Below are 27,510 nucleotides of genomic sequence, written 5' to 3'. Positions count from 1 at the left end.
TCCTGAGTAGCTAAGACTACAGGTGTGAGCCACCAGTGTCTGGCTCCTCATATTTATTCTTACTTTCAACTCCTTGTGTTTCATTTCTGGATAATAGTCTTTTTCTTTTTCCTCCTCCTTCTCTTCCTGCCCCTCTTTCTTCTCCTCTTCTCTACAATTAGAGCATGCTACTTCCTCTGGGAAATCATGATTCAGACTTCATGATTCAGACTTCATGATTCACTTCAGACCCATCACATGCTATCTCTCTGTATACCAGACCCCACCCCAACTCCTAAGTGAGGGGCAGGTGTTTAGTCTCCCTGATAGACAGAGAATTCAGAAGGGGAAAAGGAGGTTCAAGTAAGGAAGTTCAAAGTAAGCACCTGCCAGGTCATATCCGATCCGCTAAACCTCCTAACACCGATAGAAGACGGATTTCTGTTCCCATTTCACAGAAGAGGAAAGGGAGGCTTAGTAAACTGCTGGGATCTGGGCTTGTACTCTGTCCTCTATGTCCAGACAGTCCCCAGGCTTCTAATCATCCATCCTATCTCAGCAAATCATGCTCAGAATTGGGTGGGGTTTGTGGACCAGGTGGAAACCCAGGGCCAGGCTTCGGCAGAGCCCACCAGCTAGGTGACTCAGCTCAGGAGGGGACATAGAGGTCACCTGGCCTCATGTCCCTGAGATTGGATACCTGGTAGGTGACAGCCCCAGCGTAGTGGCGCACTGTGAAGATGGGAAGGGGCAGCTGGGGCTTGGTGTAGCTGGGGTGGTCACTGTGGTGGTAGTGACACTTCTGGAGGAATGTGTGGTCCGTGGCCTGATAAGAGAGAGGTTGCTCATGCCATCTCCTGCCTGGACCACTCTAGCCACACCCCCAGCCCTTTTTGCTATAATTATTTTTCAAACAGGGTCTTGTGTTTCTATTCAGGCCAGCCCGAGACACAGTCCCACAGTCCTTCTTCTTGTTTTTTTTTTGATCAGTTCTGGGGCTTGAACTCAGGGCCTAGGCACTGTCCTTAGATACATTTTACTCAAGGCTAGCATTCTGCCATTTGAGCTACAGTGCCAATTCCAGCTCTTTCTGTGTATGTGGCACCCAGGAATTGAACCTAGGGCTCTGTGCATGCTAGGCAAGCACTCTACCACTAGGCTATGCTTCCGGTCAACAAATTCCTAGGTAGCCAGGATGACAGGTGCCACCACACCCAGCTTTTATTGGCTGAGATGGGGTTCTTGAGAACTTCTTTGCCTAGGTTGACTTGGACTGGCAGTCTTTTTAATCTCTCTGTCCCGAACAGCTAGGGTTGCAAGGATAAGCTACTATGCCCAGCTTAATGACTTAATTTTGAACCATCAACTACTATTCCAGAAAGTCAAATAGCCTCAGGCTCAGGAGCCACTTCAGCGAGCACTAGATTGTGTACGATGCCTGACAGGAGCGGAAGCAAACAGTGTTCAGGGACTTTAAAAAAAAAAAAATATATATATATATATATGTCTAGCAATCATTCCCATGAGTATAGTCCAACAATTACAGCTTCTAAACAAGTCTTGAAAGGTCCCTTTCAAAATGTAACCCAGGTAAGAGGTTATTTTATGAAGCTAATGAATATGTTGCTGTGTAGCAATAAACACAGGAACCCTTCAGACAACCCAGCCCAGCTGGAGCTCAGCACAACTCAGAGGAAAAATGTGTGGATCTGCTGCATTGTAACTGCACTTGGACATAAGTGTTGGGATAGAAAGTGGGACGAGTCTGCAGTGTAACAGAGGTAACACTTAGGCCTGATAGGCAGAAGGCTATCAAGGAGATGGAAGCCTGATGCTGTTGGCTCACACCTGTAATCTTAGCTACTCAGAAGGTGACATTTGATAGGAAAGTCTGTGAGACTTTTTTTTTTAATGTTTTACCAGTCCTGGGCTTTGAACTCAGGGCCTACGCACTGTCCCTGGGCTTCTTTGTGGGCAAGGCTAGCACTCTATCACTGGAGCCACGGCACCACTTCGAGCTTTTTCTGAGTAGTTTATTGGAAATAAGAGTTTCATGGACTTTTCTGCCCAGGCTGGCTTGGACCTGCAATCTTCAGATCTCAGCCTCCTGTGTTAGACTCTTACCTCCAGAAATTCACCACCAGAAAACCAGAAATGGATCTGTGGCTCAAAGTGGTAGTGTACTAGCCTTGAGCACAAAAGCTCAGGCACTGAGTTCAAGACCCACAATCAACAACAACAAAAGAAGTGGCATGGAGTAGGGTACTGGTATCTCAGGCCTGTACTCCTAGCTACTAAGGAGGCTGAGATCTGACAGTCTCAGTTCAAAGTCAGCCTAAGCAGGAAAGTCCATGAGATTCTTATCTCCAGTTAGCCAGAAGGAACTAGAGGTGTGGTTCAAGAGGTAGAGTACCAAACCATGAACAAAAAAGCCAAGCAAGAGCTCAAGGTCCTGAGTTCAAGCCCCGGTACCCCCACACATGTGTACACACACACATACACACACCACAGTTCTGAAATCTGTCCTCTATTGGCTGTGTGAACGGCCTGGAGGCCCGAGTGATGCCTGATTGATAAAAGGCCTCCACAGGTTCCCCTCAAGTCCCCATTGCTCTGCCAATCAGTCACTATCGTCGCATTTCTGTGACAAGAACTTAAGAACTTCAGGTGCCAGGGCTGTGGGGCAGCTTTGAGGGAGGTCAGGCCTCTTCCCCTCTGCCGCTCCTCAGGCTGTATGGACCTGATAGCCTGGACCCACCGAAGCCCTGGCTGTCCAGGCCCCCTACTCTTCGTTCCTGACTGGAGGGGGCGGTGCCATGTCCTTCACCTCACCTGGGACAGCCATGTCTGGGCATCCAGGAGACTCAGGAGGCTGTGGGGTCTGTCCACCAGGAGGTCCAGGCAGGTCTCCCTCAGAGGCTGAGCGATGGGCAGCCAGGACAGCAGCTCTCGCCGGCACTCCTCCTGGGAACCACCCGTGTGTGGCCATTTATTCCATGTCTTGGGGAGAGTTATGCAACTCACTGACCCTCCCATTTTATAGATGAGGAAACTGAGTCTCAGAAGGACTGAGGCCACTGTTCTATGATCGCCACTGTCCCGAGTGCTGGGCAGTGCCTGGGTCCGCTCACCTCCTCCTGGGCCTGCACCTTCCGGCTGGAGAAGAGCTGCAGGCGCTCGCTGGCCAGGTTGCTACACAGCTGCTCCAGGCCATTCACACGCAGGGCCTGTGGCACATTCGCAGTAAGGAGGGCTAGGCTGGGCAGTGGGGCTCAGGGAAGAGTGGCTCCCCAGGGTCCAGTCCAGAGTGTTCAGCTTCCCTTCAGCCATCCACACCCTACCTCTAGCCCAGCACCACTGTGAGCCTTTAGGGCTCTGGTCCCTGAGGGAGCGAGAAGGTGCCTCTTCCAACTTGCTAGCTTGCTGATGTCTGAATTTCATACTGTCAGCCCCAGGCTGCCACCTCCAAGAAGCCTTCTGGCCTTCCCCTAATTGGCCTCAGCACTCTACTCCAAGTCCAGCAAAAAAATCCCCTTCAAGCAGCTTTGTGCTCCCCTAAACAAGAGTGCACCTGCCTGCATATTCCCTCTCAGGAAGAGGGTGGCCACCAGGACCAATAGGATGAAGAGGAACTAAGGGCTGGGGTACCTCCTCTCTCTCTAGCCCCTTCCTTGCCGTCTCAAGGAAGTGAATCTTCTTGGAAAAAAGTATAGAGCTCATAACCCAGGAAGATTTGGGTGACTACTTTTGTCCTCCCCTCTTGGTGTGGGAGGTGAGGCTGTGGGCAGACCAGCCCCAGAGCTTCCATGGCACTCTGAAAGGCCAAGCAGACAGAAGTCTCCATAGGCAATATCAGGACAGGAGGAAACAAGGCACAAGGTCCCTAAGGAGCAAGTAGCTCTCTTGAGGCCCATCCCTTGTGATAGTTCCCATAAGAATTCCTACTTTAGCCAGGCACGGTGGTTCATGCCTATAATCCTAGCTACTCAGGAGGCTGAGATCTGAGGATCTCCATTCAAAGCCAGCCAGGGAATTAAAGTTGGTGAATCTCTTATCTCTAACTGGAAGTGGGGCTGTGGCTCAAGGGGTAGGGTGGTAGCCTTGAGCTGAAGAGCTTAGGGACAGTGTCCAGTCCCAGAGTTCAAGTCCCACAAACTGGAAAAAAAATAATTCCTAGTTTACCGGTGTGAAGGCTGCCCTCAGAGAGGTTAGCTTACTCGTGTGAAATCACAGTGAGGGGTGGCAGACTGCAAATCTAGAAGCTTTGGTGCTCCTAGAGTGCCTGCTTTCCCACAGGAAAACAGCACAGGCTGGTAATGGGGCTTAAGATGGACACCGACTCCTTCTAAAGGGGAGCAAGGAGGGCTCAGGACAACCTCTCAAAAGCATGCAGCTGTTGGGCACTGGTGGCTCACACCTGTAATCCTAGCTACTCTGGAGGCTGAGATCTGAGGATCAGGGTTCAAAGCCAGCCCAGGCAGGAAAGTCCATGAGATGCTTATCTCCAGTTAACACCAGAAAACCAAACAAAACAAACAAGGAGCTGTGGCTCAAACTGGTAATATGCTACACTTGGGCTCAGGGACAGTGCCCAGGCCCTCAAAGCCCTAGGAATGAGCAAAGGAAAACAAAAATCCCCCCTCCCAAACCAACCAAACAGCTGTGCAGCTAAGCTGAGTGGGGAGAAAGCTCCAAGGCTCCCTCCCCTCCTTAATCAGACTCTGTTTAAGTCCCCAAAGGTAGGGCCTGGTCTCTCTTTTCACCATCCCTCATCCCAACAGCCACCCAGATGGAGCCAGCAAAGGCACCAAGCCAGGCAGGCAAGAGACTCAAAAGGAACAAGAATCCAGATTTTTTTTCCCAGTCCTGGGACTTGAACTCAGTGCTGGGCACTATCCTTCGGCTTTCTCAAGGCTAGCTCTCTATCCTTGAGCCACAGCACCACTTCCAGCTTTTTCTGTGTATGTGGTACCAAGGGGACAAACCCAGGGTGTCGTGCATGCTAGGTAGGCTCTCTACAACTAGGCCACACTCCCAGCCTCCCCCTAGAAATTCATGATCAAGGTGAGACGGACACCCCTGTCCCGGGTCCCCGCCCCGGGGCTGACCTCAAAGCCATAGGTATCCACAACAGTGACAGTGCCCAAGCTGCCTCCCTCCACAGGCAGAGCCAGCTGTGCGTTGATCCTCCTCAGAAGCCAGTTGAAGAGCCGCAAGTACAGGGCTTTGGCTAGGGCGTTCCTGGGGGTGCCATACTTGAGCCATGTGGAACACAGCCACCAGACCTACCTCACGTGACACTCCTGACCCCAGGGTTACCTGGCGTCAATGGCGCTTTCCACAGGCAGAGATTGCGAGACCCGGCCATAGGGTGTTTCCTGAAGGCCAGAGGGGTGATGGAGGAAGCTCAGGCCTATGACCCAGCCCTGGTGATCACTCAGGCTGTTCCTCACTTTCTCCAGGACCCTGGGACTCACCACAACCCTTGTGGTCACAGCTCCCTCCAGGCCTTCTGGTGGCACCTGCAGCAAACGGGCTGCTGTGTGGATCTCGGCCCAGCTGGACACAGCGGCCACTTCCTGGAACTCCCGCTGGACAGACAGGGTCAGAGAGAGCTCTGCTCATGGAGGCCCTCCTTGCCAGGGCAGAGGCAGGGCTGTGTTTTGGGGCAGCTGCCCTGTCACCCAAACCAATGAGCACAGGGGAGATGGGGGCTGGAACAAACCGGGTTCCAGGTATGAGTCTAAGTCTGGACTGTTCTTCCTCCCTAGGTGGACAGCTCTAGAAAGTTCTTTCCCCACCCTGAAATTCCACTGCCTTACTACTAAAGGGAAGCTGATGTCTCTCCGGTCATGGGGCTGTTAGAACTAAGGGGAAAAAAAAAATCTACCAAGTAATTTGCTGAGTGCTAGGCACCTAAAATAACTGCCAGTCGATGCCAGTCTTCTTAGGGGTGGCAGCCGGCTGCATTAGGCATCGGGAGGAATAAAGAAGCACTGGGGCTCTGTTTTCTTGTTCCTTTAATGGTGATCTGCCCGCTTTTAGGGCAGCTCAAGATTTTGTAGTTTCCTGGACCCAGTTCGATTTCCTGATGATTCAAACCTCCCTTGTTCTCCTGCTGTGCCCACAGGAAGCCCACCTCTGAAGCTGAGAAGCAGATGTTGCCTAAATGCAGCACGGTGGCCAGCACGGTCCACACTGTGGTCAGCTCCTCAGGGCACAAGCCTAGTGCCTGCAGCGCCTTGGCCAGTTCTGCAAAGTCCCGGGCTTCCTCCTTTCCTCGGAGTCTACAGGCCCGGCCCTGCAGTGTATGGCAGGCTAAGGGTCAAGACCTGGCAGAGCCCTGACCAATACCTAAGACCTGGCAGCCCTCCCCCACCCCCGAGGGCATCACCCCACCTGGTTAAGGTAGTGGTAGGTCTCTGGTCCCTGCAGGGAGAGCTGCTCCTGCTCCACAGGGCCCAACCCTGCCAGCAGCTCATAAAACACATGGAAGCTCCGCTCAGCTTGGGCCTTGGGGTGAAGGATTGGCTCAGGGACAGAAGGACAAGGGACCACATTCCCTGCTTTTTCCCACTCCAGGCCTGGAGACATGTGATCAAGAGGATGGCTCTCACCTGAAACACCACTCTGGAGGTCTCAAGTAGATAATGTGACACTGAGGCTCCCACAATGACTTCCCTGTGGGCACATTCGACAGGGGAGTGTGCCCAGGGCATATGCCCCAGTGACTCCCCACAGCATGGGACCATCAGCTCCCAAGAAGGGTAACCCACCACAGTGCCACCAGGCCCCCACCACTCACTGCTTCAGGCAGAGGCATAAGACCTGGCCAAAGCGGCTGGCATTGGCATTCAGGATGGTCTTGGCATGAGCAAAGCTTCTGAGCACTGGCAGCACATTGTCCAGCTGTGTGAGTTGGGGGGGGGGGTGTTGCCAAATATTCCTAGGGTAGCAGTGGCATTCACCACCCAGTTGGCTGTGCCAGGAAGAATCCTGTCCTCAGCCTTGCAGTAGGCAATGCCTAGTGTTAGATCCAGGAGATATCAGAGGCCCCAAACAGAAGCAGAGTTCCTCTTGGGTCCCTGGGAAATGGCCACCTATCCTCTGGGAGGAGATAGCTTCCAGAGTAACCTTTTACCTGGCACCCCCTGTGTCCTGCCTGCTTCTGCTCCAGGCTGCTTAGGAACTGCACCATCTTCTTGGCAGCTTCAGTTTTCCCTGAGCCACTATGCCCACTGCAGAAAGGAGGAGCCGGGGCGATGGAGGTCAGGAGCAGCTTCAGGAAGTACCACGTGGACTGTGCCACTGAGCCCAAGCAGAGACGTGACAGAGGAGTGCCAGAGCTGCTGCCGGAAGTGATCAGCACTGGAAGTCTCCAATGCAGGCCCCACACCTCCACCCTATTGGCCCTAAGGGTGACTAGGAGTTTTAGACAAGCAGAGGCCAGGACTTACGCCAGGAGGATACAGGGGTTCTGCCCAGCACTCTGAGATAGGCCACAGGCGGCTGCCATGATGGCACAGACGTGTCTGAGGAGGAGGAAAGTGGAGGATGAGATGATTGCCAAAGATGGGCATCCAGGGACGCCTCCTAGCATAGGCAGACGGAACCACAGGACCTGGGACATCAGTCAATGCAACATGCTGGGGCCTGGCTGCCTGGGAGTCAAGCACAGAGCCAAAGGGTCAGAGTCACATACGGGGAGGGGTTAAGACCCTTCCTGGGATGGTAGCTGGTCAAGACTTCCGGTGAGAAGAGAGGCAGAGGCTGGTGGGGATTCAAAGCAAGCAGGAGGGGTCCCCCGAAGGTCTAGAGAAGAAAGCACAAGCTCTCAATGGGATCAAGCAAGGGAATGGAAACAGGGAGCCCAGCACCATGGCTCTGTTCCTGCAGAAATTCAGAAAGAGCTAGTTCACCACCCAAACCAAGGACAAAGTGGAAGTCCCAGGGGGATATGGGAGCCTTCTATCCCCAGGGGAAAGGAAATCCAGACCACCATCCCTCTTCCCTGATAGCCCCCATACGTAGATGCGGCCCAGGTGAAATCTCCTCTTGAGGCACAACAGCATGGAGCTGTCATTCACCAGCCTGTTGGGACAGCAAGACAGGAAGTGGAGGAGTCTGGGGGTGGGGAGGACCTTGGCTAGCTCTACCATTGGCCTCAGGGACACCTGTGACAAAAATCATTTAAGTTCTCCCAGCCTTCAAATAGTGCTGGGCTTTGGGCATGAGTGAGTAGAAGGTTGACAAGTTTGAGGCCTGCTGGGTTATAGATTGAGACTACCTCAAAACAACCCCAAGGGCCAGGTGTGGTAGCTCAGACTGGTAATCGAAGCTACTTGGGAAGTCTAAATAGGAAGATCTTGGTTTGCCACCTGCTAGGACAAAAAAACAGGAAACCTTACCTAAAATAAAACAAAGCAAAAAAAGGGCTGGGCTGGGGCTTAGGTGGATCTGGTATCTGCCGAGCAAGTGGGAGGGCCTACACCCAACACTTTCTGAGAGGGGCATCTGATTTTTTTTTTTTGTGGGTCATGGGGCTTGAACTCAGCCTGGGTGCTATCCCTGAGCTCTTCAACTCAAGGCTACCACCCTACCCTTGAGCCAAGCCCCACTTTCTGTTTTCTAGTGGTTAACTGGAGATAAGAGTCTCAGGTCCTCTTGTGTCCGGCCAGGCTTTGAACCTTGATCCTCAGATCTCGGCCTTCTGAGTAGCTAGGGTTACAGGCGAGAGCTACAGCGCCGGGCTTGGGCTTCTGACCCCCTTGGGGATCCCTTTTGGCCAGAAGACCTTCTGTCGGGGCGAGATCTCTTCTACAACGTCTAAAACCGTGCACACGAGGCACACAGATGAGGGCCTGTGCTTGGAGGACCGGAGGAACCACGAGCCCACGAGTGGATTTGGGTGGCTCACCGCAGGCGTGCCAGGTCCTCCGTGTCCTCCAGGCCCTCTCCGAGGGCCCTGTTCTGGGCACCAGGGAAAGACGGCATCTTCAGGCCCGGCCCGAGGCTCAGCTCCAGGCTTCTCTCGAGGGCAGCCTCGGCCTCATCCTCGGGCTCCCACTGCTCCCTCGGCGACGACGGACCAGGGCTCCGCTCCCGGGGCAGGCGGGTCTCCAAGGTGAGCTGGGGCAGCAGTGCGGCTGGGCCGAGCCCGGCGTCCTCACGGGGGCCGCAGCCCTGCGCCCAGTGCGCCGGGGTCTCGGCTCCCAAGGTCACCGGCTGCTCTTCGCTGGCCGAGCCGTTCTCAACCCGTGGCGTCCCGTCGAGGGGAGTGGAGGCGAAGGCCGAGGCGCGGCCGAGCCCCTCCGCCCCTTCTCCCCAAGCCCCTCGCCCGTCCCCGTCGTCTGCAGCTCCTGCCTCGGACCTGTCGCGGCTGAGGATCGCAGCGGACGCCCCACCCGCCCGGTGGATCCTGGGGAACACCACCGCGAACTTGGGATCTGGAGCTGGGACCTCGGCGTCGGAAGGAGGGTGATCAGAGACTGGGCTACTCGGGGCCTGCGGAGGGCTCGAGCCGCCGCCAGGGGGAGCCCGCAGAAGTCCCCTGAGCCGGGCCAGGCCCGCCAGGCGCAAAGGTAGACTGCGCCGGGGCGCGGGCCCCTCGCCCCGCCCCTCTCCTTCCCGCCCGAGGCCACGCCCCTCTTCCGCCCGCGATCCCGCCCCCTGCCCCTGACAGGCAGGTGGGTGGATCCGTCGCCGGAGCCACCGCAGCAGGCCCAGGGCGCGCGCCACCCGCAGGACCCGCGCCTTGAAGCCGCTGGGCCGCTGGTCGGCGACGTGGGGAGCCCGGCCGGGCGGAGGCCTAGCGCGGAACTTGTGGAGCAGTACGAGAGCGGCCAGTGGCGCAGGATCCCCCGGCTCTGGATCCCCTGCACTCTCTCCCTCTCGGGCTCCTTCTTCGTTCTCACCTGCAGTTCCTTGCACCTTCCCTACCACCTTGCCCACCTGGCGTCGCCCAGCGTTGGCCGTCGTCGAGGCCTCTGCTGTTTGAGGCTCAGCACCGCCATCACTGACGTCCCCGTCTGGCCAAGTGTCCCAAGGGTCCCGCGAGCTGCTGCTCCCGAGGGGGCTGGAGGTGGTGGCTTTTCCACCCAGCTCGGGGTCTTGGGCTTCAGGGACCCGGCCTGCCTTGCCTAGGGTCCTCGGTGGGCGCCGTCCGCCTGTGTCTGTGCCCGAATCTGCACTGGTGCTCTGAGGCCCGGCCCCCGACGACCCCTCCTTGTTCTGGGGCTCAGCGGGGTGCTCGTCACGGAGGCCTTCGCTGCTCAGGTGGTCGCCTGCCTCGGGCGCCCCCTCGGCCGGGGCTTTGGCCTCTTCCCATCCCGGGGCTGTTGGCTCCGCTTTGGGCTGCAGCCTCGGGGCCCTGCGGCTCCGCCTGCCGCTCTCTTGTGTCTCATGGGCTTCGCTGTCCGGGCAAGAGCTGCCTCCATCTCTGCCCGACGTGTCCCCATCGAGGCTCCTACTCCGGGCCGAAGGCCCCCGTCGTTTCCCTCTCCTCCTCCGCTGACCGCACTTGCCGGCCCTCGCCTCTCCGGGGAGACCCTCCTCCTCCGGGAAGTCCCCGTAGCTGTCCCCCTGCCCGCAGCTATCCTCGGGCCTCCCTCCCTGACGCCGCGTGCTGCCTCGCCTCTCTTGAGCCTCCGGTGGCACCCCAGTCTCTGGGCTTCTGCAGTGGCTGTCCCACTCCGCAACGGGTTTCCTGCGACCACCGGCGACCCCCTTGTCCCCAACGTCGTCCGCCTGCACCATGGGTCTTTCCCGGCGGCCTTTGCCACGTCCTGGCTGGCGGCCCGGGCTGGCTTCGCCATTCGCGCTGGCCGATCCGGACTCCTGCTCCCCGGAGGCTGGCTTCCTGGGGCGCATCCGGGAGGCCTTGCCCTTCTTGCCGCCCATGACTGTCCCGGAGAAAACGTCCCGATCCTCTCCCCAGCAAATGTCCTGCAGCTCGGGCTACCGGCCACTAGGACTCTGCCCTGGTGGGGCTCTGGGGTTCAGCTGCCCCCACTGGAGCTTCTCCCCAGGCACCAGCATCAATAATGCACAGTCAAGAGGTCCTGACCCTCTATAGAGGCCAACAATGGAGCTGGGAAAGAGAAGCTGCTGCAGCTGAAGACAAAGGCTGTGAACAGGGCTACCCTGCTAACACTTGCTGCCATCCTGGCCAGCCTGGCACCAGGCCATCCTGAGGGGATCATGTTGCCGTGTTCCTGCCTCTCGGCTTTCCTGCCCTGAGAGAGCAAAATAAACCCCTGTACCGACCCCTACTCCACCCAGGGGCTCCAAGAGGTGGGTACCTGGAGCACCCTAATAATACAGAGAATAGTACCCCATGCATTTTGTTCTTTTCCATTTGAGAAATAATTTACCATAAAGAGCATAATACACAAATATACACCTTGCAAATGAGAGCCCTTAAATCCTCACCCAAATTATTGAATCCAGGGCTTTAAATATACTAGTCTTTTTTTGGGGGGAGGGGTCATGAGGCTTGAGCTCAGCCTGGGTGCTGTCCCTGAACTCTTCAGCTCAAGGCTACTGCCCCACTTGCTGGTTTTCTAGAGGTTAAATGGAGATGAGTCTCAGGTCCTTTTGTGTCCAGGTTGGCTTTGAACCTTGATCCTCAGATCTCAGCCTCCTGAGTAGCCAGGATTACAGGTTTGAGCCACCAGTGCCCAGCACATCTATATTGTTTCTTGCCAGTTCTAGGACTTGAACTCATGGCCTCTAGTTTTGTTTGAGCTTTACAACTTCAGCCACACCTCCACTTCCTGCTTTCTGGCTATTTTGAGATAAATTAGATCTATCTATCTATCCTGCTTTAAATGAGAATTCTTAAGATCTCAGCCTCCTGATTAGCTAGGATTACAGGCATAAATAACAAGTACCCAGCTAAGTATTTATTTTTGAACAGCTAATGAAGCCTCTATAGTTCAAAATTTATAAGGTAACTTTCTCACTTCTAACTGACCTAAGGGTTTCTGACCTTGGGTCTATGCACTATTCACCTCTGTTATTTTCTTCAGAGCTACCCATCTAGAAAAAAAATCTTATTTTTTCCTTTTAGCAAAGCTTATCTAGCTCACAGATTTTCCTATTTTTCTTGGCAGTACTAGATCTTAACCACTTGAGCCACTCTGCAGCCCTTTTTGTGTTGGTTGATGCCAAGCAGGGCTGGACTGTGATCCTCTTATTTGTGCTTCTTCCATAGCTGGGATGAAGGCTCATATATTACCACACTCAGCCACTGACAGATGGAATCTCACAAACATTTTCCCCCTCCAGGTTGGCTTCAAACTGCAATTCTCTGATCTCTACCTCCCAAGTAGTGAGGATTACACTGAGCCCAGTTTGCTCTGGTTATTTTTGAGACAAGGTGTCCATTTTTGCATAAACAGCCTGAATGGTAATCCAAAGACCCAATTGATGAATGGGTGTGAGCACTGACTTCAGTCACAGAGCTTCAGTTTCTTATTTCTCTCTCTTTGGATGCCCAAGATCCTCAGATCTAAGTCACATACCACAAATCCAAATGACTGCTGTACAGGCCTGGAGTCAGCAGAAGCCCCTCCTACTCACTAGCCTGAAATCTTTTTGTCAACCCAATGTCTCAATGTCTCCATTTTGCTACCACCACCACCACTACCACCACTTCTCCTGTGGCCTACTGCAAAGACATCCCCAACCCCTCCTGTACCAACCCAGCCTCCTCCAACCAACATACTTACTAGAGAGGCAGCCAGGCCCGTCCATTCTGCATATCCACCAATAAAAACCATTCACTTCCCACTCAATATAAAGTTGTCTTCTTAGAACTGAAATAAGCCAATTACCCACACCAGCCAAAGCACAGGGTATGTAGAACACCACTCAGGTTAGTGATCATGAAAGGAAACACCTGTTTAAAGAATCTGTGATATTTTCAGGTGCGTTTTGTTCAATATGATCAGCCACACCATCACTGTACCCACAAAGCTCGGAGCCATGACAGTGTTGGCTTTACCACTGTCTTTTTTTATTTCTTTATTAAGTTATAATTTATTCATGGCAGGATGGTACTAAGTATTGAAACCAGGGCCTTGTGAAGCTAAGTATGTGCTCTACCCTGAGCCCCAATGACTTGTGATTCATGGGTGCTTGTGTTATCACCATGATTTAATTTCTGGCCTCTTGGAAGACTTAATGTCACTTGTCCATTTGTGTTAGCTTAGCTAACTTGATAAACAAGCCCATTTCCCCTTAAATCTGCAGTCAGTCTTACACAAGTCGCTCTAGACTGGACCGTCCAGTGCTCAAGCTATGACATGAGGCAGACTCAAGATGGTTCATACTTGCCATTTATTTCCAGAGACAGCTTATCATGTTCAGACTTAAACATAGTTTGCTCTGATCCAAACACTCAGAAAGTTGTTACTCTGAGCACTTTCTGGGCTATGATGGACCAGGGCAAGATAAAGTCTAATGAAGGCTTTCCATTTATATAAATAACTATACAACTAAAAAATTCAAGTCATTGGACTAGCTCCATGAAGAGGTAATAAGGTGTTTATTAAAAACTCTGTTTCGCTCAGAGGCAGTTAAAATTTATAATTTAAAACCCAGCCCACTACAAAAAAGGGGGAGGGGGGAACAAAGGACTAAAAATTGTGCAACATTGACAAAAGGACTGAGACAGATGAGGCTAGGGAGGGGCAGCCCACGGTGGGGGCCTTGCCTCTCTCAGGCCAGGAGCAGCAGCAGGGTGGAGAGTAGAGCGCGTGGAGCCCCTGGCCTAGCCCAATGCACAGGAGCCTCTCCAGCTAGGGCAGCCCTGTAGCAAGGCCTTCAGTAGTGTGTAGTCAGCTTGCAGCCTCGACACCTGTCCTGTTCATTCTGCTGAAAAACAGGGGAGAGGGGGACAGCAGCTCAGGACTGTCCTGAATAAAACAGGGTGCCCCAATGACTCACCCTGAGCCCAGACACCCAGGGCATAGGTCAGGAGTAGGGAAGCAGGCCCATACCAGTAGGGCCCAGAGTCCTACCTCCTGCATTGCTCAGGCTGTACCCTGCGGCCACTCGGTGAGAATGCCAATTGCCATAGCTCCTACAGTGGCAAAGATGCAGGGTCACCAACCACGGGGCCTTCATCTCTGTGCTCCCAACACCCCTCCCAGCGCCGTGGTGACTTACCCTCGGTCGCCCTCAAGTGTGCTCTGGATTTCCTTTAGGACTCCTGCAGGACAGTAGAGGATTGGTAGGACCACAAGGACAAGGTCCTTCTCTTTTTACCAATGGGATACTGGGCAGGCCTGACCCTCAATATCCTTCCCCTCTGTCATGCCAACCTCACCCTCTCCCACCCTGACTCACTCTCATCATTGAGCAGTGCACGCTCCATCACTGGGCCAGCCTTCTCTGAAAAGCAGAGGCGAAGCAGGTCTTCCCCGGGCTCTTTGCCTACCTTTCTCCTGACCAAGATGCCCCCCCCCCAATCTGGGGGATGCTGTTTCTCATACCAGCCCAAATTCTCTCTGCTCACCTGGGGTCCTTTACCCCACTCCCTTCCCCTACCCTCCTCAGGTAGCCCAGCCTGACCCCAGGGAGCTGTTCCAAGAGGCCTGTCTTACCCTCTCCGTGACTCTGGCTCCCTGTGTTCCTGTGGAGGGGGAGACAGTGAGAGCCTGGGGCTACTAGGCTTCCTGCCCTGGCTCTCCAAGCCCCAGTTCCAGGTATTAGCGGGGTCAAGTAACCTAGCTACATGGGAGGACAGCTGAGCTCCTGAGGGCAGCCGGGGCCTCAAAGGGCAGGGCAGGGCAGGGCGACCACATGGAAGGCTTCCCGCTTCCTTACTTGGCTTGGCCAAAGTTTCTCTCAGGGCCTGTACCGTTGCCATTCCTGGGCCGGCTGTGGTTCTTGGTTTTGACTGAATCCACCAGGCACCGGGGCTCAACTAGCCACTTGGTGGAGAGAGAAAAGCGCTCGAATTCGGAAGGTGAGATCAGGTAGAAGCCTGGGGAGCAGAGGAGAAGCATGGCAAGTTAGCTTGGCCCGGGAATCCTGGGCTCAGGCTACAGAAGTGGCTTCCCTTTCAGGGGAACTGGGCCAACCAGCCCAGCCCTCTTCCTAGCTGCTCTTCCCTCTCCAGCTCGGGAAGTATCTGGGGGCTCCTCCCTCTGCTCCCCTCACAGAAGCTGTAGGATGCCCGGCGCTGGCACACCTTGGCCATATTTGGTGAAGACGCAGGAGGCGATGCCGCTGACATCCTCTCGGCGGATGCAGCTGTACCGCACTTGGGGCTTGAGCAGGGGCAGGGAGACCACCTGGATGTCGCCCAGGTTGGTGAGGACTGCCAGATGGTGCTCCCCATAGTCTTCGGCACGACTGCTGCTGAAGTGAGCCACGCCAACCCGCCGTACCCGCGAGCCCTCTACGGCTGTCAGCTTCAGCTTCAGCTTGGAGCTCACCTTGGGCAGCGTGAACACCTGGGGCATAGCACGGGCTGACCATGGGGCTCATACTGGCTGTGGTGACCAGCCCTCTCCCCTGCAGTGGACGCCTCCCAGTGCCAGGGCAAACCCTGTTGGCCTCGGTGCCTCTCAGCTTTGGACAGATAGACCATGCACTTGAACTAGGACGTGAGGACACTGACTTCCACATCTGAGGAGCTCCACAAAGGACCCTGCTCCTTTTCTATGCCCCTCCAACTTGGGAAAAAACCTCCAACAGCTGACCTCATTATCTGTGCCCAGGGGCTGAGCTTTGTGGATGTCCCAGGGATTCCCAAGGGGCCTGCTGTCACCCGTGTCGTACCTTGAATTGTTCCTCAGATACTACAAGCAGCTGGTGGCTACCTTGCATGTCGGGGCTCTTTGACAGGTCATGGGCCACTTCCAGGGGCTCAGGAAGGGGCACACCGCGTCCATCCAGCACCAGGATACCCACTACAGGTGCACGGTGCATCAGCTGGATCTCCTTGGCTATGACAGGAGGCAGGCAAGGGCACTGTAGTCCACGCCTGGCTGAGAACAGCACCCCAGCCCAGACTGAGCAAGTGCTCTCCCTGCCAGCCAGCACTCACCCTGTTCTGCCCGGACTGGCTCATCCATTCTCCGCTCAGCAGGAGGCACACGCAGGGAGAAGGCATAGACGGTGCCTCCATTGGTGCCAGCCCATAGTGAGGGGCAGTGGCGGGAGCCTGCCAACAAGGAAAGGTTTGGTCACCTACGCCTGGCTCTGGGAGGCAGGTGAGGCTAGGAAAGTGGTCTGGGCTTCCATCCCAGCCCGCCAGTCAGCAAATCACTTTAAGCCTGTTTCTCCCTCTGAAATGGACATGTAGCGGGGCTTACACACTGATGCTCCTGATCCCAGGACCAGTCATAGCTGGCTGGGGTAGACAAACCCTGCCATGTCGCTATGCTCCCCTCAGGCTACAGGAACCAACAAGCACCACGCTAGCCCTAACCTTCATGGCTACTTTGGGAGAAGACAGCACTCAAAGCTGAGGCCCAGAAAGGTTAAAAGATGTCTGGCGACATTTTTTTTTTAAAAAGAGTGGTGGCGCCTGGATATGAAGCCAGGACAGCCTGACTCAGAGGCATAGGCAGAGGGAAGGAGAGGCAGGTGAGGGCTCTCACCTCCACCCCCTGCACCTATGAGAGGTGTCCATCTATCCATGCCTACATGAATACTCACTGTCCCTCAAGTAGGTATCAGCAAAGTAAAGGGTCCGGACAAAGCCTGTGAAGGAGTCTTCAGCCGAGCGGGCCTCGATCTTGCGCTGCACAGGTGCCAGCTCCATGTTCTGTAGGCCCGTCCGCTCTGCCTTGGCGCTTGCTGCTTGCATCTGTATGGAGATGGACCAGCCTGAGGCTCACGTTTGGTCTCCCCTGCACTGACTTGCTCAATGGCAATCCTTTCAGGGGAAGCCTGGCCACAACCATGTCTAGCCTGTTCAAGTGGGAGGTATCTTACAGGGGCATCTGCCAACATGTTGGGTGGGAGAAAAAAAGCAAAAGAAAATCACTAAGATTTACTGGGGCCTTATCTTTAAGAATCACAACTACTCCCTTATTTCATTCTGTACTTGGGAAAACAGAGGCACAAAAAACAGTGCCACCTATCCTGTCCTCATAGACCAGTAAAGGAGCCCTGTGGTTCTGCCAATGCTCACTCCAGGCTTAGCTTAGTCTAAAGGCTGGGCCTTGGGCTCACCTCTCCGGGGGGGCCAGCTGGCCGTCGTTTCCGGCCGGACACCCTGCTGCGGCGCATCCGGCGGAATGACTGGCGCAGGGACTTCTTGAGGGACTTCACACGGGACAGGGGGCCCTCCAAGGCCAGCTGGTCACTGGGGTGCAGTGTGCACCTGAGCGGGTATGGGGGGGAGATGTAAGGCCATCAGCGCTGCAGGGTACAGGGGCCCTCGCAAGGCCTCAGTCCCAGACCCTGACCCCAGCCGTGCTGCTCACTTGACAAAGACCTGCCGACGCTGCTGGTGGTCAAAGAGGCCAAAGCCGTGGCTGGTGCCAAAGGCCACTAGACGCCACTCAGAGTGCAGGGCCAAAGAGGTGACCACAGCTGGAGGCTGGCACTGCACCAATACAAAGGGCTGGAAGCCAGGCTCGAAGTGTACAGGCCCCGGGCGGGCTGCCAGGCGCTCGTGGCCCTTCCAGCGGTAGCCCTCCTGGTCCTGCAGGAGGTCAGCCTCCACCTGCCCCACAGCATGCTCTGCTGCCTCATCGTTCAGCTCCATCACCAGCACCTGGGTAGAGAGACAGGCAGCTCAGAAAAACCTAGGCACTCAAGGAGGGGACAAAGCCTGAGACCTAAGCGGAGGCCCAGAGGCCTTTGCTGCAGTCCAGCCCTCATCTACATTCCTTGGAGAGGAGGCAACCACCCTGGGGGTTCTATCCACTGGAACTAAGCCACCCGTACCTGGGGCAAAAAGCACAGAAAGGCAGAATGCACTCCTGGTGACACCACATGTGGTCTCTCAGAAAGTTGTTCCTGTCCCTGTTGCCCAGGCACCCAGCCACTCCACCCTCAATCCCTACCCAGCCCAGCCTGGTACCTGCCCTGCTGTGCCGGCCACAGCCAGATAACCGCTGTATTTGCACAGGAAAATCTTCTGGATGCCCAGCCTAGGGTCATCACTGTAGGGGTCAAAGGAGCCCACCTGCCAAGGAACAGAATCCCTGTGAGTGGTCATGGCTGGTCCCAGCCTGTTCTCTCCAGTCCCCGCCCCCTTCCCATGTCATGTCTCAGGTTCTTGGCATCACCTTGCGGAGCGGGGGCCACTCATCCTCGCCCTGAGCATTGAGGCTCTCACTGGGGTCTGCATCAGTGAGGAACACGCGCACTGTGCTGAGTTTGTACAGCAGCCGCAAACAGACGCCCGAGGCATCCCAGAACCGCACCGTGCCATCCTCATGCCTGTGACCAGAGCACATCAGCCTCTAATGAGTGATGCCAGAGGGAGGTGCCCCGAGACTGGCATGCAGTCCTTGGGGTTCTGCTCCCACCCTCAGTACCTACTCCCCAGGAAGAGAAATGGCATCTGAACCACCTACCCTGTGAGCAGCAGGTCCCTCTGGGGTGGGGGCGGGGTCAGGCTGGTGCCACCATCGATGGGCCAGTCCTGGAGGAAGGGACCAGGAAGTCTGAGTGGGACAGCCAAGCCCAAGTGAGGGGTGGGCTGGGGCTGGGGCTGCACCTACCATGGTGGAAAAGTGCGCATTCTGTCGGCTGCCCGCAGCGATGACACGCTCCCACAGCTTCAGTGGGATGTTGGAGACGTGGTGGGAGCAGGTGATGGCGGAGCAGTGAAGGGAGGCCAAGTAGGGCAGCTGGACTGGTGGCCAGCCTGCTGTCTGCAAGTCAATCACCACCAGCTCCTCCTCAGCCAGCACCACCAGGGCATAAGGGTCATCAAAGGCTGAGGTACAGGCCAAGGGTCAGGGCCAGGAGGAGGCAGTGTGCCCCAGCCTGGCTCATGGAAAGGAAAGAGCTCCAGGCTTGGTCGGACCCATCAACTTCCATACTCCCTATGGCTTCAGGGTGTGAGGAACACCGGGTTTCTCATGGTCTGCATCTCCTTCACTACTGGGCAGCTTTGTTTGCTCCAGGGCCATATTTACATAGATGACTCCCAACATATGCCTTCCGGTTTATCCCCTGAATCCAGCTCATAGACCCCAGCTGTCTATTCAATATCTCCTCCCCCACCCCGCCCTTTCGTCACGCTTATAATCCTAGCTACTCAGGACGCTGAGAATCACAATTTAAAGCTGGCCTAGGCAGGAAAGTCTATGAGACTCTTATTTCCAATAAATTATCAAAAAAGTAGGGCCGGGAGTTTGGCCTAGTGGTTAAAGTTCTTGCCTAGCATGCATGAAGACCCGGGTTCGATTCCTCGGTACCACATACATAGAAAAAAGCCGGAAGTGGTGCTGAGGCTCAAGTGGTAGAGCTCTAGCCTTGAGAAAGTCCAAGGACAGTGCTCAGGCCCTGAGCTCAAGCCCAGGACTGGCAAAAGAAAAAAAAAATTATCAAAAAAGTTGGAAGCACAACTATGGCTTACATGGGTAGAGCACTAGCCTTGAGCAAAAGAAGTTCAAAGACAATGCCCAGGCCCTGAGTTCAAGCCCCAGGACCAGTACACACACAACAAAGTCTCAAAGACTTTCCTGCCTAGGATGGCTTCAAACTGTGACTCTCAGATCTCAGCTTTGATTACAGAGGTGAACCACCAATGCCCAGTTTCATCAGACTTCTTTCTGCTCAAGCCAAACATATCATTACTCTCTAGTTCATCAGTCTTGTCTTTCCCCCGCTTAGATGAACCACGGTCCAATGGCCATATTTGGCTCACTGCCTACTCCATGAATAAAGCTGAATAGGGACATTGATGCCCCCACTGTGACACAATGTCCATTGACTGTATTTGCTCTATAATGGCAGAACTAAGCAGCCATGAAGGGAAAATACTTTCTAGCCAGCCCTTTACTGTGAGTCAAGGGCAAATGTTTTAGAAAGAACATTCCAAACCCAGCTACTTCCTGCAGCACAGCTGCCTTCATCCCTGGCTGGGCCACAATATTATTCATTTGGCTCTCAGGGGCTACCACCTCCATCCTGACAGGGACCTACCCAGCAGCCAGCCCAGATCCCCTGAACAGAGACCAGATCCTGCCACTTCTAACTTGGTTCTCATTTCTAGCCCCAAAGGCCTCACTATGCCTGTATGGCCAGGGTGGGCCTCTCACTGTCTGGTGTTCTCTTCATCGAGGACTTGCTGACCACCCCATCTAAATCAGCAGTCATCTCCCCATTCCTGTGTCCTTCTTACCTGGTCTTGCTTTTTTCTAGCTTCTGACATTACCTGTCAGCCTGTTCACTCTATGTCACCACACTCAAGCCTACTGGGGCAGGAACTTGGTTGATTTTGGGTACAGGGCCTGGCACATAGTATTTACTACTCACGAACTAGGGAAGCCTGCTCAGTACAGAATTACACTGGAGATTCAGGGTGCCCATATCTTGCCTAAGAGGAAGCAGCCCTCACCACCTACCCATAGCCCTGCCTGCTACAACTGTGAAGGCATTGAGAACACGGAGGACAATCACAGGAGGGTAATCTGTCCAAGAAATTCCCACTGGTTTGGCCTTTCTCTCCTACCTCCCTATCTCCTGATAGGGATCAGATGACCCCATCAGCAAAAGGGGGAGGGGTTCCACATTCAGGAGCCCTGCCTCAGGCTCTGGGTCGGGGCAACATTGACAGGCTTGCTCTGGCTATCCAGAATAAGGGGAGGAAAGAGGCCAAGAAATAAAATAAGGAAAAGCATGTGTGAGGCCTCCCTCTTTAGTGGGCAGGGTAAGGGAACTGGGCATGGGGTATTCTGAGCAGCTTTGCCTCCTATACCTGGAGGCGCTGGCATGGGTAGGCCAGAGTCATTAGCAGAGGAGACCCACCCACTTGCCCGCCCTCCTGGACAGCTCCCAGAGGCCTCCTCTTGGTTTCGACACCAGCCCTTGCTGGTTTGGCCTGTCACCCCATTTATGAGGCTGACTCACAGCTGGCCCCACACAGCCACCTGCTACTCCACCCAGAAGGCAAGCTGCACGGTGCTGAAGCCAGGACTCTTTGCCAAAGTTGGACAGATGGTAAATCTGGTAATGCAGCTCTGCTCCCACTGGGCTCAATCCCTTACAGAGAGTTTGAGACAGGCAAGTGAATGAAGCTCTTGGCATAGTCTCAAGCTAGGGAGAATGGCACCACTAGGCTTGGGTCCTTAAGGAGTCACATCGTGAGTGAGGCCAAGAGGGTGGCATGGTGGGTTTGGGAACATCTGTATAGGACTCTCTTCATCGGCATGGCCTCCTAGCACTCCTCAGTGTCCCACACCTAACCCTGCACTCCCACTGCCAAAGCTTGCCTACCAGCCGCAGGGTCTGCCGCCGTGAGGACTGTGAAGTCAATGACACGAGAGGTGAAGTCAAAGGCTGTCTGTTGGCCATTGTGGACTACTGAGATGCAGTGGCGGTCCCCATAGCTGGCCCGTGGCATGCCGCCCTGGAAGATGGTGAAGGGCAACCTGCAGGCAGGGCAGGAGGGGTATGAGGGGAGAGAGGTGAGCTGGTAGCTGGCACTTCCTGGGGGCATACAGGGCAATGCCCAGCCTTTGTAGCAAGGCCTGAGGTCTGGCAGTCCCAACACCAGGAGGGAGATGAGTCTCGGGGTATTTGGAGCATGCAGGAGTGCATGCTAGCTCTTTCTGCATGCATCAGCCAACAAGAACTCAGAAGGAGTTGGAGCACCCAAAATGGAGGTCCTGTGAAGACAACTGGTTCACCCACAGCAGTCCCCTCTGGGGGTACTGCCTTCCACATCAGCCATCCTGCATGATTCCACCTGAAGAAATGGGGCTATGGCCCAAAGAATGATTTCACTGATCATATCATGCCTCTGGGAAGGGACTTTGCAGGAATCAAGCTATTGAGGTATGAATGGTAACTCTGCCCTTGCTCCCTTCCTTGGGTTGGCCTTTACAAGGCACCATCATCATGAGCAGGCCCAGGAAGTCTTTTGAGCACTACAGGAAGGTTCTGCAAAGCAGGGACACTTGCTTAAATACCTACCCCTGCCTGGTAGTCAACCAGAAGATTTTGGTAATAGCTTTGCAAGGAAAGGAACCTAGAAGAAAAGGAACAACTGTCAGTGAGTCCTTCACTTAGACACATGCCAGCTCCCATAGGCACAGATTCTTTACACCCACATCCTCCTATGACCTGTGCAGGGAGCCTGCCCTACACAGGGCTGAGCCAGGCACGGCGGGCATCTGAAAACTGGACCACGCCCTGAACTTCTCTGAACCCAGATTTTGCTTCTGTAAGCCAGGTACCCTATCCCCGAGTCCCAGAAAGGATGTCAGTGCTCCGAAGGGAGGTAGGGCAGGGCTAGGTGCCAGTGGGCAGGAATGGTACTAACCATAAGGCACAGAACTGCACAAGGGCTCTGACTGCTGGGCATCACTAGACACAGGCCATTGGCAATGGCTGCCGTCGGAGTGGCAGGTGACAATCAGGCGGCCGTCCCGCTGCCAGCTGACATTCTCCAGTTGCTTCAGAGGAGGAGAGGGGGAGAAGAGTCTGGCATCAGGGCAGCATCCCCAATGCCCACCTCTGGGGACTCAGCACAGGGTTGTGTGCCATACTGGGTCCCAGGGGAGCCCCTGTCCCCATCACCTACCTGGCTGCAGAGGAAATGGTGGCGTACACGGCTGCCCTGCAGGTCCCAGATGACAATAAGGCCACGGCTGTAGCCAATCAGGATCTGGTTGGGGTCTCGAGGGTGCTCCTGGAGAGCCTCCACCATCTCAAACACTCGCCGGTTGCGGGCCTCCTCTGGCAACCTGGGCAGAGAAGTGCCATGAGTCCAGACAGCACACCCAGGAGGCACTCCATGCTAGGAGGGCATTCTACATGCCAGCATGGAGAGGTGGTGGGAAGAAGGGCAACACATGAAAAAGGACAGAAACGTATCAAAATTTCCCCAGTGTGCCAGGCGCCAGTGACTCATGCCTAGCAACTCAGGAAGCTGAGATCTCAGAATTGTAGGTCAGAGCCAGCCCAGGCAATAAAGTCATCTCCAATTAACCACCCCAAACTCTGGAAGTGGAGCTGTGGCTCAGATGGTAGAGGACTGTGCCTTGAGCACCAAAGCTCAGGAACAGTGCCCAGGTCCTGAGCTTAAGCCTCAAGACTGACACATACACATGTACACACAATTCCCCAGCATGAGCGCAATGGCACATGTCTACAACCCAGCACCAGCGAGGTTGAAGCAGGAGGACCTTGAGGTCAAGATGGGCTGCAAAGTGAGATGGCCTCGAAAGACCCCAAAATAAAGTAAAATAAAATAACCAAATCTAGGCATGTGTTAGAATGAAAGGGACTAGGCCTTTCCCCAGTTAAGACTTCTACCACCTCACTGTGGTTGGTAAGGCTGGGCTCTGGCATGGGCTCATGCAGAACAGGTACTCCAAGTGTCCAAAAACTAAACCCAGACTGGGCATTTGGTTTGTAGCTCAGGAAGCTGTCCCCGAGCCACTGAGTGGGAAGGGCACAGGTTTATAATCAGAGAGACCTAGACCTATTGGGCAATGCCCTGGGCTGGAAAGATGGTCACTTGGGACCTTAGAGAGTGTGGCCTACCAGCTGTGTGTGTCTTTAGCTTAGTCCAGGGCCCCCCAGGGCTGGGGTCTCAAAAGCTACCTTTCTGTCCCTTAGAACTACAGCACATTCCACCACTACCAAACTGGCCCCCACAAGCCTAACATAACTCCTCTGTTATGGAAAAGTAAAGCCTCCTAAATGACCTCAACAAAGCTCCAAGCTGTAGTGTAGGCTGTTCAGGCGCAGCAGCTGTATGTGAATGGGAGCTCTGCACAGCGCCACCCTCAGTGGATGTCTGCAGGAGCTGGTTCGGGAGGTTGAGGCTCCAGCTTCCTCACTGTGGAACCCCTACAGACTTGAGGCTATTGGTCTTAGCACTAAGAACATTGGCCTAAAAGTTGGCCCTCACTCTCCTCAGTTTGTGTACCTATGTATACTTATATTTCATGTGTATGTGTGGGCTTGAACTCAGGGCTTGGGTACTTTCTCTTAGCCTTTTTTTTTTTTTTTTGGATCAAGGTTGATATTCTATCTCTTGAGATAAAGCTCTGCTTTTGGCTTTTTGCTAGAGACTCATGAACTTTCAAGAGTCTCATGAACTTTCCTGCTTAGGCAAGCTTTGAACAACAATCCTTGTATCTCAGCCTTCTAAGTAGCCAGGATTACCGGCATGAGCCATTGGCACCCAGCTTCCTTCAATTTTAAATGTGGAGACAAGTTACCCCTAAAGCCCTTTTTATGATGCTAATATGTGTGGCAGCAGTCTCAATTTGGAAGAGTGTAGATAAATGGAGACATTTTCTGGGGACCAAAAGTGAAAGGCCATGCCCACTTGAGGAGTGGGGCTCCTCACCACTGCAGCACGATGTCTGAACTGATGGTCTGGTCATCTAGCACGCGGAAGCCGGGCAGCTGAACCACAAACACACTGCCACTTTCGGTTCCCAGGTAGAGGAGCTCTCCGGAGGAGTGCGGCAGGACCACGGTGATCTGAGTGGCACTGGGAGGAGCCCTGCCGAAGAGGACAGCTGAGCATGAGCTGGACGGTGCTAGATGAACCTCAGGGTCCTGATCTCCAGCTCCTGTGTTTTTACCAACACCAAGGCTAGGCCTAGCCTGGGGAAGTCCGGCCCCTGATGGCTGTGAATGGGGTTTACAGTATCTCAGGTCAGGATGGATAGGCTGGGGACTTTCTGCCAAGGCAGGAGGAAGAGGACAGAGAGCTTAGGCAGACCCTCCTGCACACCGGAGCACAGGCATGGGAGGTGAGGCAATGCACCCTGAGGCCCTGAGCCTATGATGCAGTGATTCGAACACACACCAGACAAGCACTGGCAAGGGCATAAGGGCTCTCCCAGGATGAGCCCGCCTGGAGTTGGGTATGAGGGTCAGGCTGGGGTAAGAAAGGAAGGGACTGTGTCCTTACCCTGGGGGGCCACGCAGAGTGTAGCTCTCTTCTTCCTGCAGTTCTGACACCCCATCCTTGACTTTCAGACTCCACAGGTGCAGGCTGTTGTCATCCAGCAGGGTGACCAGCTGGCACTGGGAAGGAAAGGGCACAGGGGACAGGGGACAAGGGATAGGGGAATGTGTGCTGTTGTTGACTAAGGAAGGCTGGCATTCCTCCAGGCCTTTAGATACGGGGTGGCCTAGGCTGGGTCGATGGTTTCCAAGAGCCCCAGACCCTGCCTTGTCTTCAGGATGGCCTGTGAGCCTCCAACCAGAGAAAGGAATTAGTCTAGTCTCTGCACAGTACCAAACCCATACCACCCTCCCCATACCACCCATTCCAGATGTGAGGTTAAGAAGGACGGGGAAGGGCCTGTCCCTCCCCATGCTAAGTCCTCACCTGGCCAGGCAGGAAGTGAATCTGTGTCACGGCATTGTTCTCACGATGGAGCCCCATGAACTCCACCCCAGGGGCACCGTAGCTAGGAGAAAGCTCAGGAAAATCTCTGCGCACAAGACACCAGTTCTTCCCCACCCTGGGAGGCCAGCTCTCACCCAGGGCAGGGAGGAGATGGCAGTGGCCCTGACCTAGGGACACTTAGCTACTAACTTGACTCTGGAGAGTGTACCCAGCCAGCCATGCAGGCTAGTGACCATTTCCTCATACACTGAAGGTGAAGCTCTATCCCAGACAGTTATTAGGTTGCCTTCCCCTCCCCCAACTGCATCCACAAAACTGGAGGGATAACAGACCCATGGGCTGTCACCTGGTGGCACCTGTGAAAACATACTGGGCACCATTCTAGGTCCATCCCCCGCAGACTTGGCATTAGTACTAGCACCAGGGATTGGTAACCAGGATATGGACAGGGTTGGCAATGATTAACCAGCTTGGAGAAGAGTGAGTGAGCTGTGGCAGAACCTGAGGCTCAGCACTCCTGTGTGAACACCAGCCTAGTCCCCACCCTCTCTCCTACCATGCTATCATGCTAAGGGTGAAGAAAAGATGTGGGGTGCCCAAGATCATGGTTCAGATCAGGCCAGCTAAAGAAGTCCAAGGGACACTCTCCCTTCCTAGAACCTGTGGGCTTGCCCTTGAAATCTCCCACAGCCTCAAGACAATACAGGATCAATGCTTTGGCTAAAAGACCACCCAATTGGGGGGTGCTGTGGGTATGATCTGGAAAAGTTGCTGACTGAGTGTTGCCCTTCCCCTTTGAGCCACCTGGCCTCTGCTGGTGGACAAAGCCCAAGGTCAGGCCATTTCTGCCACTGGTTTTTTTTTGTTTTTTTGTTTGGTGGGTCATGGGGCTTGAACTGGGCCTGAGCACTGTCCCTGAGCTCTTCAGCTCAAGGCTACCACCCTGCCCTTGAGCCAAGCCCCACTTCCCACTTTCTAGAGGTAACTGGAGATAAGAATCTCAGGTCCTTCAGTGCCTGGGCTGGCTTTGAACTGTGATCCTCAGATCTCAGCCTCCTGAATAGCTAGAATTACAGGCATGAAGCCACCATGCCAGGCCTCTTATTTTTTTAATTTTTAGCCAGACCTGGGTTTGAGCTCAGGGTCTAAGCCCTGCCCTTGGGCTTTCTCAAGGCTAGAGCTCTACTACTTGAGCCATAGTACCACTTCCAGCTTTTTCTATGTATGTGGTACCAAGGAATCCAACCCGGGTCTTCGTGCATGCTAGGCAAGCACTCTACCACTAGGCCAAACTCCGGGCCCCCATTCCTGCCAGTCTTGAGGAGGAAGGGAAACAGACAATGGAAACAGACAGTGGTTCCTGGCTGTGGCCTGCCTCCACCTGGTACAGGTAGACTCCTGAGGATGAGTGGATATTCTAGGGACAAGAGGGTTCATCATCTATAACCGGCTTTGTGCAAGGGGTAGGTAGAGATGGAGACAAAGAAACAGAATCCAGGCCCCTCTGAAATACATATCCAACTACTAAAGGGGAAGTCTGCCATAGCTGTCTGAGTGGGGAGATAGGAAACCATTCTCCTTCTGGCACCTGACCTGCTGACCACTAACCTACAGGTAGACACATCTTTAAGGCTCTTCTGAGACTCCCTGTACTCAGCAATGCCTCTTGCCAAATAGTTTCTAGGCCCCATACTCTGTCAGGGTAGAAGGAAAGGCTAGGACCAAGCTTCTCTCTTCTTTGGGCATGATGTCCAGCCACACAGGACTCCACTGGGCCTAGTTCTGCTTTAGTAATGACAAGACAAAATTCACTCACCCCATTCTCATCTAAATGATTGAGATCCCAAGTTCTCCTGCCATCCAACATGACTCCTATATATCCTCACCCTACCCCACCTCATTCCTAAGACAATTGTTTCCAAAGCTGGAAATCAGAAAAATCTACCCTCGTGCTAATAGTTCATGAGCAAGGAGGGAAAGATGGCCAGGCTATACTCAAATATCAA

At 54.4% G+C, this 27,510-nt stretch overlaps 2 protein-coding genes across 4 annotated transcripts in view; both read right to left on the bottom strand.

Annotated features, from left to right (window-relative positions):
- Myo15b (myosin XVB) overlaps positions 1–10,939 on the bottom strand; it is a 33,692-nt gene extending 22,753 nt beyond the window's left edge. Inside the window, exons 1-15 of the mRNA XM_090350299.1 lie at positions 8,897–10,939; positions 8,007–8,070; positions 7,682–7,791; positions 7,437–7,511; positions 7,121–7,217; positions 6,785–6,888; positions 6,597–6,660; positions 6,379–6,492; positions 6,119–6,280; positions 5,457–5,570; positions 5,299–5,357; positions 5,088–5,220; positions 3,111–3,206; positions 2,812–2,943; positions 680–805 (exon numbers count right to left, since the gene is read on the bottom strand). Of these exons, the coding sequence (XP_090206425.1) occupies positions 680–805; positions 2,812–2,943; positions 3,111–3,206; positions 5,088–5,220; positions 5,299–5,357; positions 5,457–5,570; positions 6,119–6,280; positions 6,379–6,492; positions 6,597–6,660; positions 6,785–6,888; positions 7,121–7,217; positions 7,437–7,511; positions 7,682–7,791; positions 8,007–8,070; positions 8,897–10,878 (3,432 nt within the window). The 5' untranslated portion in view covers positions 10,879–10,939. The remainder of the gene's footprint in view (positions 1–679; positions 806–2,811; positions 2,944–3,110; positions 3,207–5,087; positions 5,221–5,298; positions 5,358–5,456; positions 5,571–6,118; positions 6,281–6,378; positions 6,493–6,596; positions 6,661–6,784; positions 6,889–7,120; positions 7,218–7,436; positions 7,512–7,681; positions 7,792–8,006; positions 8,071–8,896) is intronic.
- Positions 10,940–13,505: 2,566 nt separating this feature from the next.
- Llgl2 (LLGL scribble cell polarity complex component 2) overlaps positions 13,506–27,510 on the bottom strand; it is a 37,616-nt gene continuing 23,611 nt past the window's right edge. The window contains exons 4-26 of one of the 3 annotated variants that reach the window (XM_090350293.1): positions 25,484–25,565; positions 25,061–25,176; positions 24,488–24,646; positions 22,709–22,871; positions 22,448–22,580; positions 22,099–22,153; positions 21,400–21,554; positions 18,675–18,892; positions 18,528–18,595; positions 18,237–18,390; positions 18,029–18,133; positions 17,427–17,719; positions 17,173–17,323; positions 16,654–16,804; positions 16,040–16,156; positions 15,772–15,938; positions 15,179–15,443; positions 14,812–14,971; positions 14,589–14,617; positions 14,332–14,376; positions 14,152–14,194; positions 14,004–14,065; positions 13,506–13,857 (exon numbers count right to left, since the gene is read on the bottom strand). In XM_090350293.1, coding sequence (XP_090206419.1) covers positions 13,850–13,857; positions 14,004–14,065; positions 14,152–14,194; positions 14,332–14,376; positions 14,589–14,617; positions 14,812–14,971; positions 15,179–15,443; positions 15,772–15,938; positions 16,040–16,156; positions 16,654–16,804; positions 17,173–17,323; positions 17,427–17,719; positions 18,029–18,133; positions 18,237–18,390; positions 18,528–18,595; positions 18,675–18,892; positions 21,400–21,554; positions 22,099–22,153; positions 22,448–22,580; positions 22,709–22,871; positions 24,488–24,646; positions 25,061–25,176; positions 25,484–25,565 — 2,899 coding nt within the window. In that variant the 3' untranslated portion in view covers positions 13,506–13,849. Of the gene's footprint in view, positions 13,858–14,003; positions 14,066–14,151; positions 14,195–14,331; positions 14,377–14,588; positions 14,618–14,811; positions 14,972–15,178; positions 15,444–15,771; positions 15,939–16,039; positions 16,157–16,653; positions 16,805–17,172; positions 17,324–17,426; positions 17,720–18,028; positions 18,134–18,236; positions 18,391–18,527; positions 18,596–18,674; positions 18,893–21,364; positions 21,555–22,098; positions 22,154–22,447; positions 22,581–22,708; positions 22,872–24,487; positions 24,647–25,060; positions 25,177–25,483; positions 25,566–27,510 lie in introns of those variants that run through there. The other 2 variants (XM_090350291.1, XM_090350294.1) reach the window with 2 other exon arrangements.

This window comes from Megascapheus bottae, chromosome 17, assembly GCF_031878675.1.
Source record: "Megascapheus bottae isolate mThoBot1 chromosome 17, mThoBot2.hap1, whole genome shotgun sequence".
In the NCBI taxonomy this organism is placed as follows: Eukaryota; Metazoa; Chordata; class Mammalia; order Rodentia; family Geomyidae; genus Megascapheus; species Megascapheus bottae.
The sequence above is the reverse complement of the archived record's forward strand: the minus strand, read 5'-3'. Positions and strand labels throughout refer to the sequence as shown.